Below are 13617 nucleotides of genomic sequence, written 5' to 3' on the forward strand. Positions count from 1 at the left end.
ATCTTAAAACACATTACCAACTGACTTATTTTTGGAAATTATCATTATCACTTATCATTTCAGTAATACTATCTGAAATTATTGATTTTATAATATAAAAATAATATAAAATTTCCTTTATTAATACCATTGGGAAAATTTATCTCTAGGGTCTATTACAAGAGAAGACTGGAATAGCCCAGGCGTCAGCCGCTGTTCAGTGCCACAAATTGAGCTAGGGCTAGGTAACTTGCTCATAGCCACAGCACACACAGCGGCGGGTGATCGAACTCGGCATCTGTCGGGTACGAAGCAAAGGCCGTACCCCTGAGCCACGCTGCCACGCTGTCCCTTAATAAAAAAGTTCTTTTTAAAATTGCAATATGGCTGAAGATTCTGTACATTTATAGAGATGGAAAGAGAGAGAGAGAGAGAGAGAGAGAGAGAGAGAGAGAGAGAGAGAGAGAGAGAGAGAGAGAAAAGAAAGAAAGAGAGAGAGAGAGAGAGAGAGAGAGAAAAGAAAGAAAGAGAGAGAGAGAGAGAGAGAGAGAGAGAGAGAGAGAGAGAGAGAGAGAGAGAGAGAGAGAGAGAGAGAAGCATATTGCATGTACATCCTATGACTAAACTTGGAAGTGGTAGGGTTTCCAAAGTGTTCCTCTAAGTCTTCATACATTTTCTTTTTTTTTTAGAATATTACATCACAGTTTCTCTCCTCTGGAACACAGCAATTTGATGAAGGGGAACAGGGTAGTTTTTCAATATATTTGGTCCCAGGATAACTTTACTCAGTCGAATATCTTCCCAAACACCGTGAGGTATATAAATATCTCTTTTCCTGACCCCTTTGCATAAAACCGGTGCAACAAGCAGACTGTCTCCAACTATGAATTCATCGTGAATCTGAGTGAAGAAAATAAATCAATAATAATAAAATATTATTATATGTTAGGATGCTCATTCTTCGTTTTCATATTTTTAAATCAGTTAGTCTGTGGCTAAACTAATTTCATCTTTTTTTATTTTTATTTTTTCAAATAAAAGATCTCAAGTCCTTGAATCAATGACACATACTGGAACGCTATCAAGAAGTCGTCGACAGTCGAAATGTACTCTAATGAAACAAAACATGAGCTTTCATACAGAGCAATATTCACTAGATGTGCTCAGAGTGCTTTACAAGGGGTCCCAATCAAATAGCAACACTGAGCCTGTAGGACCAGACGTGACGCCTATTAGGCGCTATTATTTAATTTGTTTTTGACAGATGCAATGCTGTTATTGCAACGTACTTGTGCGGCGATGTGGTCTTGTTGTATGATACTCGCTTTCGGATCGGAAGGTCCACCAATAGTTGAGTCCTTGGAAAAGACTCTTTACTCACATTCTCTCACCGTACTCAGGTGTAAAATGAGTACCTACCCGTTAACAGCGTTGTCTCTGGAAGAAAACAAACAGCGGCCAATTGTTGAGAACCAGGTCAAGAGGAGAATGTGACAATGAGTACGGAGCCTTATAAAATCACCAGGGGCAAGAGAAGAGGACGGCGTTTTGGAGAGACACAATGATACATGTATAATAATACATAGATGTTTTCGGTTGGCCAAATTAATTTAATTATCTAACCTCAAATTTTTCAGAATCCTTATGGTTGGGGTCCATCCACCACACAGGTCGGAGCAGTGGCATTCCATTCTCCTCCACTTCCTTCCTCAAACTTGCCGTCTTCAGAGTGGGGATAACCCTCGTGTTATGGAGAACACTATAGTTTGTCGCTATAGCAACGACTTCGGCATCGTATTGCCACGGAGCTGTTTTAAGTTGTGTGGCAGGGAAGAATGTTGTCAATTGAAGCCATCGAATATATAGTTCTCTGAATGAAAAGAAAGAAATGCTATTAAGTTTTGCTTTTTAAAAAGTATATTTAGTTTAAAGACTATGGACCTTTGAGAAGTAGCTCAAACATTGGAAATACATGCAAATGACCTGGCTTCAAAGTAATTTTATCCTCCTTGTCTAAATCAGATATTAGCAAATTAATATCTACCTCACATTAGAGAAAGCGGGATAGACGATGGATATTGATTGCCCATTAGGGTCTCGTGATTCTTACTTCTCGTATGCAAAAAAATGTATGCCTCCATAGAAATGGGCACCAATGGGAAGTTTCATCAATCCATGGTCGTTTTACGCTTCTATCTCCCTTTCCCCCATAAAAAAAAACAATAAAAAAAAACAAAAACAAACAAAATATCTCGTCCTCATCATTGCTATGGTATAAATGGAATGTTAGTGACAGCTACCCCCTCACTGAAAAGATTTAATGTGACTCAGTTTCAAGATTAAGTAAGTACTCCTGTCCAAATGAAGTACAAAAACCAACGAATCACAGGAATACCTACGATACAATTCCAATAACATATATATATATATATATATATATATATATATATATATATATATATATATATTATTATTTATTATATGTGTGTGTGTGTGTGTGTGTGTGTGCTTGTAGTTGTGTGTGTGTGTATAATATCTGTGTGAAATTTTAAAAGCTTTACCTGTCCGGGATTGTAGGATTATTATTTCCCCCTCTTGTCTTCGAGGTATCATCGTTTAAACCACCAGCCATAACAAAAGGATATCCCAAAATCCCAAGGGACAAGGCTCGTTCAATTGTGCCTTCTATACACTTCCCGCCAGATGAAGGGCCGGATCCTATTCGTGACGGAACTGGAATTAGTTGTGTCAAATGGCGAGTATTTCCGGTGTGCTCAACAATTGGAACCTCTGAAAGTTCAGAGAAAATTTCCACAACCTTTTTCCTGGTGAATCAATGCAAATTTAAGGAGTTGGAGACAATCATAAAACAATTTCAATAATTGTGATGCTTTGATCCTACTTTTTCATCACGTCCATCATCATCATCATCATCATCATCATCATCATCATCATCATCATCATGATCATCATCATCATCATCATCATCATCATCATCATCATCATCATCATCATCATCAATAATAATCACTATCACCACTCGCCGTCAACAATATTTCCCACAATACTATATCTAGATTATGCAACAACCATTCTTTATCTTCATAATATCTCTTAATGTATCTAGATTAAGACATTGTACGTCGAGTTGTATTGAATTGAACAAAAAGGCAATTATTTCAATTTACTAGATATAATTTTAGATTCAATATTCGAGATTATTAGGCAATAAATAAATATGTAATAAGAACATGTAATAATGTAATCATAAAACAAACTCCAATGAAGGCATAAAACAAAGCAAATCAAGACGTTAACTTATTTGTGACCCAACGTCTCAAAACGGTGTTATGTCGGAACGAGCCATATGCTTAAAACCCAATTTTAATGGTCAAAAATATAAACTGTTGGCATTAGCACCCTAAACTATGGTATCCATTCTCCTCAATAAATCATACAAACTAACACAAGTATGATATTTCTGGCAAAAAAACACATTTTTAACATCTTAACCAACCCGACTTAATACCGTTTTGAGACGAAGGGTCACATTTGGTAAAGTAGCTCGGCTTCAGAGCCATTAGACCCCGTGGAGCCGGAGATTATCCCGGTTTTTAAAAAAGGCTTAATACCCTTTGAATAGGACGATGGCTTATCGTAAAGTACTTCCGTCAGATATATAACAGACCCAGCTACCCAAACACTGCTGAATGGACACGAATGTCAGAAAAGAATCTAATTCGGTAAACACCTGCCGATTTCAAATGCGGTGGGGTTGTTTTATATTTATTCATATGTCGAACCGATAGCTTTGTAGGTTTAGCACTTGTGATCGATCTCCATACCGTCGCAGCCGACAATTCATTTTTTAATTATCTCCATATCCTACTACCAGTGATTAGGTTACTCGGTCTGTTTGTCCAAGGATAAGTAATTGCGATTGTCTGCTTAACACCACGGAAACCAGGGTAATTTCCGGCTACGTAGACTTTATGGCTCTAAAAGTAAGTAGACTGTCCATTTAACAATGAATACATGGCTGGAGCAGGCTCTTGCATACATAGAACCCGAGAGGAACGAGGCAAAGATGGCAGCTTAGGAACAGCTGGAGGACGGAATTAATGGAGGATCTAAAAACTGAAGGCTTAACATGGAGGGAAGCGGCTATGTGGTCTTGTGGTATGACACTCGCTTTCGGATCGGAAGGTCCTAGGTTCGAGTCTTGCTTGGCTCATAGTTGAGCCCTTGGAAAAGACTCTTTACTCACATTCTCTCATTGTACTCAGGTGTAAAATGATTACCTGGCCGTCAACAGCGTTGTCTCTGTCCGAAAAATTGTAATATTATCGCCTAACAGGCGTCATGTCTCGTTCTACACGTAACGTGTTGCTGTGGTCAGGGACCCTCTGTAAAGCGCTTTGAGCACATTTAGTGGATATTGCCCTATATAAAAGCTCAAGCTCAAGCTCAAGAAGCCGAGAAGAAGTTCGAAAGCCGGACAAGTTGGAGAGGATTTGTTGATGGCCTATGCTCCAGTCAAAGTGAAAGGCCTAAGTAAGTAAGTTTGCTTGATGTGGCAAACATTCTTTTAAGGCATACGAGTCCTATTAAACCATTTTTACTGTTGGTTTAACTTTTCTTCCACCTGGAAAAACGCCTGCAACGCCTGCTCCAGTCAAAGTGAAAGGCCTAAGTAAGTAAGTTGCTTGATGTGGGAAACATTCTTTTAAGGCATACGCGACCTATTAAACCATTTTTACTGTTGGTTTAACTTTTCTTCACTGGAAAAACGCCTGCAACGCCTGCTCCAGTCAAGTGAAAGGCCTAAGTAAGTAAGTTTGCTTGATGTGGCAAACATTCTTTTAAGCATACGCGACCTATTAAACCATTTTACTGTTGGTTTAACTTTTCTTCCACCTGGAAAAACGCCTGCAACGCCTGCTCCAGTCAAAGTGAAAGGCCTAAGTAAGTAAGTTTGCTTGATGTGGCAAACATTCTTTTAAGGCATACGCGACCTATTAAACCATTTTTACTGTTGGTTTAACTTTTCTTCCACCTGGGAAAACGCCTACAACGCCTGCTCCAATCAAAGTGAAAGGCCTAAGTAAGTAAGTTTGCTTGATGTGGCAAACATTCTTTTAAGGCATACGCGACCTATTAAACCATTTTTACTGTTGGTTTAACTTTTCTTGCACCTGGAAAAACGCCTGCAACGCCTGCCCAGTCAAAGTGAAAGGCCTAAGTAAGTAAGTTTGCTTGATGTGTCAAACATTTTTTTAAGGCAGACGCGTCCTATTAAACCATTTTTACTGTTGGTTTAACTTTTCTTCCACCTGGAAAAACGCCTGCAACGCAGGCCCTGATGCTCAAAATGACTACTAAATCAAACAATCTACTTAAAAGGGATATAAAATAAAGCACGAACTTCATGGCTGTCAACGACTACAATAGGCCACTCTACCTGTGAGCATCTGGTGTCCCGTACGGTATGCTAAAATGGGGCTTGAAGGGTAACCAGGGGTGGCTTCCATACGAAAGTCTGAGGGATGTGATTACCTTTGGCACCATCAACGCCTTAAATTATAGATGATAATTATTATAATGATAATTGAAATAAAATTAATGATGATGCAGATAATAATAATAATAATAATATAATAATAATAATAATAATAATAATATAATAATAATAATAATAATAATAATAATGATGATGATAGATGAGGCTGAAGAGCAATAACTGAAAAACAAAACAAAGCAAAACCACACAAAACCACAATAATCTTCTTTTCTTTACCTTGAGGTAAGTGGACGTAAACACACATGCATCTTATGAGCGCTTTTCAAATCATAGAAACACCCTATAAACATTGCAACATACTTTCAGCTTTTCGCGTAACCATTGACTGACATCGTCTTTGAGGACATCTAGTAGGGAAGCCACACCGTTTTCGAATGTCACTAATCCTGAAACAGCACCGCTTGCGTCCTTTACAAACAAGCCAGATGAAATACCCTGGCGAAGAAAAAAAAAAAATAAACATGACATTTTAACCAGTTAACTCTGGAAAAAAAAATTAAATAAAAAAAAATGGTCAGAAAACTCGTCCTTTAAATATCTATCAATCTAAATGACCCTCATCACGGCAAAAACTCTAAGAGAGTTTGAGAGGTTTTTTTTTTTTTGCCAAGATAAGGGTCATTTAAATCGATCGATATTTGAAGAACGAAGTTTTCTGGCCAAATTTTTAAATATGTTTTTCTATACATCCTGTTACTAAAATAGTTATGCCACCATAGGATTCAATGTGTAACCTTTTCATTGTTCATACATTGGCCGGACGCTTCCAATGAGTTTTGAATGTCAGGATTTCTCAGCCCTATTGAAATATTTTCAATCAACTTAAAAACAATAATTCTGAGTCTCCATTTATCATTTGTCCATAATATTTATCACTCGCTCCCTATGTGTCTGTTACTATTCTATTTTCATTCCTCTTTCATTCGTCTATCTATGTCGATAGTTCAATTAGTAAAAGACTCGACAAACAAGCGACCGGTTTCAAATTCCGCCATTGGCCCTGGTGGTAAATAATAACAGTTTGTCAAAAATACTACAGGGGGTTAATATTGATATATCAACAGCAGATCGTTTCATTTCATAATTTCGGATGTGCCAGCAATACCTACGTGCACATATTATGTGCAGGTTCGAAAGCTGAACTTAATTATGGGCTTGGTTTAACAATGTTGTAATGGACAATATTTTGCATTGGTTTGAGAATATTTCCATTACAGCAATAAGACCATAACGATTTGGGTTATCTGACCAATTTGAAGCACATTAAAAACAAATGTATGTTTTTAAAAAAGTTTTTTATTTCCTTTTTTTTTGCTCAAAAGATAAAAAACTATACTATGCGATTCTCTACAAAATTATAACTCAATTAACACTATAATTTTGTTAAGCCTGTTGAGTCAAACCAAGCCGGAAAACCAACAGTTCATGACATGATCGTTATCAACAGAGTGTAACTCACCTTTTTGTAAGTGCTACTAGTAAAGAAGACATGAGGGGATACGGACAATATCATCTGACTTTTGATTTGTTCCATCGTCTCCAACATTTCTGTAACATTTGGAAATAAGTTGGTATCAAATGTCAAATCGCCCTCCTGTCTTTGCCAATTCGTGTCCAGGGATATCTTTACATCATCATTAAGACTTGAAGAAGGTAACGTCGGTGATAACGAAGATAACGATGCCGATGATAACTTGGATGAGAAATTTTTGGCATCCGAAATTAAACCCGTTATGTCATCCTGAGAAACGTTATGTTTTCTACCCATAATTCCTTGAGCAGACCAATAATAACCACGGAAGATATGGTCAGCCGGGAAAGTGGTGTCGTGTTTTGGCGGGAAAACACCCTGCATAAACGAATGCGTTTTAACGGCATTGAGACCGTTGCATATTGTATATTTGAGCATTGGTGGCGACTGTTGGTAGTAAAGGGATCCTGTGTAATTAGACAAAATACATAAAGAATTATCAACAGTTTGGTTCCAGTCGATGTGAACGGGGTCATCACCATGGATACGAAGCCCGACCCCAGTAGATGATAGCCAATAGTAATCCACAACAGAACTGAAGACACCATTATTGTCAATTCTTTGATTGGATGCAGAGAATGAAAAGTTACCGCTGATTGGCCAGACACCTTTTGAATTGTTTGAAGGTCCATACCATTTACTTCCTTTTAGATGGAAACAGTCATACGGCACATGCTGTGGAAAAATGAAACTAAGTTTCATGATAAAAGCAGAATGAGAAAATATGGACATATATCATTTATCTTGTTTTAAATATCCTATATGAACCTTAGTCATATATATATATATATATATATATATATATATATATATATATATATATATATATATATTATATATATTATATATATATATATATATATATATATATATATATATATATATATATATATATATAATATATATTAAATTTTTTAAAATTTATTTATTTATTATTTTTTTTCGGCACAACCTTTAAAAGCAAGATCCCAATAGTTTTTCAATGGTAAGGCACTTAAGATAAAATAACCCATTCGACTAAAGTGTGAAAGAGTATTTGGCTTTAAGCTGTGTCGGGTGTTATGATAATGCGAATAAGTACGCCAAGCAAGAGACATGTAGTGTGAAAATGGTAACCCCCCCCCCCCCAAAAAAAAAAAAAAAAAAAAAAAAAAACAAAACAAAAACAAAAACAAAACAAACAAAAAAAAAACAAAAAAAAAAATAACAAACAAACAGAAAACAAACAAACAAACAAAAAATTAAAAAAACCAAAACAAACGAATTTAGCACAATGAAACCATAAGATAAAAAGCTAGGAAAGTTCGATTGCAAATTATAAATGTGAATACTATATTTTTAAAGACCTAAAATGCATGCTCTATCTTGGTCACAAAATTCAGACCTTTGTTAAAAAATGCCTCCGAAGGATTTTGAAAATCAGATGGCAAGACCACATTTCTTACAAAGAATTATGGAGAAGGTCAAACAAGAACCCGTCAGCACCCAAATTAGGAAATTGAGATGGGTCGGTCTTACATTGAGAAGACAAGACTTAGACCCACAAATCTCTCGCTTGGAACCCTCAAGGGACACGAAAAGTGGGGCGTTCGAAACAGACATGAAACAGCTCACCATCTGACGAACCGAAGATGGCCGGCCTCACCTGGGAGGCAACCGAGAAGATGGCAAAGAACACAAGCAGATGGCGGGCGTTCGTAGAGGCCCTTGGTTCCATAAGGAGCGAAGAGGATATAGGATCTAGCTTTGGATCGTCTTACCCAAGGATGTTGTGATTTCCATGTAACGTTGTAACACTGGACTTGCTCATTTCCAAAGTGGTCAATGGTAAGCACTGCGTTGTTCTTCCACTCACAGCTCCTCATGGAAGGGTCTTGTCCCACAACAAGGGGACAATGGAGAGGAAGTTGCCATCGAGGCATGTCTAGCCCAAGGTAACCTTCGATCGTTAGCTGATCAGTTGGGTCTGTGAAGGATGATAGCATTTCCAACATGTTGAGTATGCGTGAAAAAGTGGAAACGTTTCTCAATATAAATGCACATTAATGATATATAGTTTTATAACCCCCCAAAGCTTCAGTTTCTATATAGCGCAAATCCACTAAAATATCCCATATCGCTTTACAATGGTTCCCAAGCCAAAACCAACACTTAACTTACAGACGAGACACCACGCATTTAAGGCGCATTATTACTGACATGGCGCTCATTTTACTAATGAATACAATGAGAATGTGAGTAAAGCTTTCCAGGGATAAACGTTGCGCTAATCATGGCGGGACTCAAATCAAGGACCTACAGATCACAAGATGAGTGTCAAACAAGACCGTACAGGCGAACAAAGCATCCTCATTACCTAAAATCTAGTATGTGCCGCGTGCCTCATCTTGCCTGATGCAAATGTTGCTGCTAGAAGCTTGATGCAATAGGAAATGGAATGGAAGTTTCCATTTAATCAACGAAGATAAATAATATTGGACGTTTCGGGTTTCCCCTTTATCAACAACACGATGAAAAAAAAGCTATGATGGGACAGGAAAAGACTGTTCAAAGCCTACTTCCTGTCCCATGATTGCTTTTTTTTTTTTTTTTACCTTTACAATGCCTTTTTCTCATCTCTCATTCGTCTTTTGTGTTTCATTCATCGTATTTTGTTGACAAAGAGGAAACTCGAAACGCCCACATTATCTGTCTTTGTTAATTAAATTGAAGCTTCCATTTCATTTCTTATCGTTATTTGTCTCAAATTGCAACAAAATAAAGAAATATTGAAAGTGATAGTGGCCTTAACCAGTTAACTGCTGTACTCTGGAAAAACGCGTTTTTAATCATTTGGCCAGAAAACTCGTCCTTCAAAAATCGATCGATTTGAATGACCCTCATCTTGGCAGAAACTCTCAAACCAGGGACTTCGCCAAACCTGAGCATTTATTTAGTGCAAGCGTCCACTTACAGTGCTCAGAGCGCTTTACAACGGGTCACTAGCCAACAACAACACTTAACATGTAGAGCGAGACATGACGCCTTTTACGCGATATTACAATTTACTTTTGTCTGACGGAGACAACGCTGTTGTTGGCCTGATACTCATTTTAAATCTGAGTACGGTGAGATAATATGAGTTAAGAGTCTTTTCCAGGGACTCAACTATGCCCCACTCAGGGCGGGACTTGACCCCAGGACGTTCCGATCCGAGGGCAAGTGTCATACCACTAGACCACAATGCTGCATAGCCTTACTGACAATTGAATTAGAGAAGGACAATAGCAGTGACATAATAATACGTCATCAGCAAAACCGAGCAAAAATCTACGCACTTAGTCTTTTCAATAATGCATCTTCATTGTGTGCCATTAGCGTGGGAAATTACAAGTGACGTCACAGTACTATGGCCAACAAGGAAACGAAACAGAGTATATTGGCCAACAAGGAAACGAAACAAAGTATTTTGTTCCATTGACAGTTGACAAGGATAAGACGTCTATGAATGGAAGATCAGCGTTGCTGCCAACTTAATCCTTTAAGGGTTGTCTAAATAATCGGCCGTTGGTACAGGTTTGTAAATGGCTGTTATATGACAAACCACCTCGATCTGGTAATATAAAAGGTCATAGTGAATATAATAACAGCTTCGAAAAAGGATAAAATACCATACACGGAATGGTTCGGACTAAAAACCCATCTTTAGTCAATAACGAAAACATTTAAAAAAAAAAAAAAATAGAAATAAGGGGGGGGGGGGGGGGGGGGGGGCGAAGTGGCCGAGTGGTTAAGGCACTGCACTGTGATCCAAAGGGTCCCGGGATCGAGCCTCGCTTCAGACACTTTCGTTCAAGTCCTTGGGCAAGATTTTTTACCCCCAATTTACTCACTGTGACAACATGGGTGATTCTTGTTGACGTCAGGCATCCTGTTTGATAGATTATCTCTATTTCTACATGGAATGCCTAGGCGACGGGGTCTTATGGTGCGTTGCAAAAGGGCGTAATTAATAATAATACATCACTTCAAATCCAGACAGAAATATCTGGCACGACTGTCCGCTTTTGTCAGCTTTTTAAGTGATGTATTAACAATAGTGTAACATTTATATAGCGCCTACATCTCATGCAATATTTACTCGAGCAGCTAGGCGCTGAATTAATGTTTTTATTGTTTATTTTTAAATAAAAATTATTGGCTGAAGAAGGGTTTTGAGCTTGAAACGACGTCCTGTGTTTTTTTTTTTGTTTATCTTCAAAGCTGTTATATTCATTGTTAGTTGTTCATTAGTTTGTTTTGTTTTATTTTTTACTCTCGCAGCTTAGACTCATTTCGATCTTTTATTCTATCGGAATGAAGGTGTTTCCGAGAAATGTGTATTTGATCAAAAATACACAATTTTTATTTTAGAGGGTTTTTTTTTCTTTCTTTCTTTCTTTCTTTTTTTCCCTTTTTATTTTGATAGGCATGCCTTTTAAAAATCTATGATGTAAATTAAAACCGAGTTTTATTGTTTTAATCGAAAATTTAATTTTCGCATAGAAGACTCGAGTTTTAAAAAACTTTGACAAGTTGAGAGTCATTTGAATTCACGTAGATATTTATGATCCATATCCTCAATACAGTAAATATACATGGATTAACAAGTTCTTTTTAAATATGAAATGTTATATATACACTAGCGATCAAAAGAAAGTATACACATTTAAAATCGTCATATAAAACATTTCAAGTATAATTATGATCAACGTCTACAATGTTGTTTCGAGTGTTCGCTCTCGTCAAGAAGTGGAAGTGAAATTGGATTGTTTTATTAGACAACAATCTAATTTCACTTCCACTCCCTGAGTATATATATATATATATATATATATATATATATATATATATATATATATATATATATATATATATATATATTATAATATTGTTATATTATATATTATTTAAGATGCTTTATTGACACGAATGATTGTCTTCTCCTGAGTTGTAAAATATAAAATTTTCTTTTTATGTGACTTTGACTTTGTAAATTCAATTTTCAGCATACATTATTAATTAATACTGGCCGAATTGGAAAAAAAAAGAATATAAATCCCCCACAAATCAACTCCTCTTTCCCCCCCCCCCCCCCCAATCCACAGACACAGACAGACACACACACACACACACACACACACACACACACACACACACAAAACAAAAACAAAACAAAACAAACAACAAATCCCCCCCCCCCAAAAAAAAAACAAAAAAAAAAACAAACAAAAAAAACACAAAAAAACAAAAAAAACGGAAAAACAAAAACAAAACAAAATAAAAAACAAAAAAAACCCAAAAAACCCCAAAACAAAACAAAACAACAAATCAAAAAACACACACACAAACACACACATACACACACACACATACATACACAAAACTGACAGATAGAACAGACCTGCTAAAGAAAGCTTTCTTGTCCTGGGGTCAAAAAAGACTTTCTGTGTTTGTTGGAGCATCTTGATTGAAAGATTGCGGTAGTACCAAGCCAAACCGACGGAAAGAACTGTGATGAGGAAGATCAGGAGTACGAACATGTGGAGACTGTAGGTACTAAGCCATTCCTTCTTGGTCATCTCCATCTTTAATTTGAGAGAGAAGGGGGAGGAGCGGGGGAGGGGGGGGGGCATGGAGAAAAAAGAACAGACACATTAGTAAAACATCAGTCAAGTGGTTAGAGAAGGCACTTATGTTGATAATAACAAGAAAAAACATTTTGCGGCGGAAAGTCTTTAAAATTCTCTATTGTCTTTTGGCCCTTTAGTTAAAGGTCACAATGCAAATAAAGAGCGTTTATTTTTTTATTTGGCCGTGGTGTTTGGGGGGGGGGGGGGCGTCAAAATGATTTGTTGGGACCATTTATTGTCTGCCGTACACTGAAATAAATACAATTTTTCTGACCAAATTAAAAAAAAAAACATATCAAAAAAATATTAAGGCACAACAGATGTGTACAAGTTTGTAATCTGGTGGTGCTGAGATTAGTTGTAAGTCAAATATATTACCGTATTGATGTGTTTGTGGAATGTTTATTTCGCCATGTTTAAAATAACTGGATGTCTTAGAGAGATGTTTGTTTACCTTCGTTTCTGGTGATTGGCTTCCGTTCTTTTGATCAGTTGGCTTGTCCGATTCATTCTGTTGTTTTGTCTGACCCGGCTTTCTCTTCTCCTCATATTCATTATCTTTCTCTTCCTTTTTGTCGTCATTCTCCTTCTTAACACCACCAAATCTCACACTTAAACGAGATTTATCCCTCGCAAGTGATTGCTCATGGGGTTTAGTTTTCTCATTGTCTTCTTTCAAGATTTCCAGGGATCCCATACCAAGAGCCATATCCGGAACACTTTGCACCCGGGGTAACTGTGGAACCTTCAATGACAGAACGATGGCCCCATCGTCACCTGTAATCGACAATCTCTGCGTACGCTGCATTGTGAACGATTTCCAATATTTCCCTCTCTTCCTAATAAGTTACTGACAATACATAGGATTGCAAGAA

General features: G+C 37.1%; 1 protein-coding gene across 1 annotated transcript in view; it reads right to left on the reverse strand.

Moving 5' to 3' along the window:
* Positions 1-651: 651 nt before the first annotated feature.
* LOC144974902 (uncharacterized) overlaps positions 652-13617 on the reverse strand; it is a 251977-nt gene continuing 239011 nt past the window's right edge. Inside the window, exons 5-12 of the mRNA XM_078918375.1 lie at positions 12514-12697; positions 8852-9057; positions 7020-7766; positions 5861-5995; positions 5441-5553; positions 2541-2804; positions 1603-1849; positions 652-879 (exon numbers count right to left, since the gene is read on the reverse strand). Coding sequence (XP_078774501.1) covers positions 673-879; positions 1603-1849; positions 2541-2804; positions 5441-5553; positions 5861-5995; positions 7020-7766; positions 8852-9057; positions 12514-12697 — 2103 coding nt within the window. The 3' untranslated portion in view covers positions 652-672. The remainder of the gene's footprint in view (positions 880-1602; positions 1850-2540; positions 2805-5440; positions 5554-5860; positions 5996-7019; positions 7767-8851; positions 9058-12513; positions 12698-13617) is intronic.

Source organism: Berghia stephanieae, chromosome 6, assembly GCF_034508935.2.
Source record: "Berghia stephanieae isolate SIO BIC M18660-M18661 chromosome 6, UCSD_Bste_1.3, whole genome shotgun sequence".
Classification (NCBI taxonomy): Eukaryota; Metazoa; Mollusca; class Gastropoda; order Nudibranchia; family Aeolidiidae; genus Berghia; species Berghia stephanieae.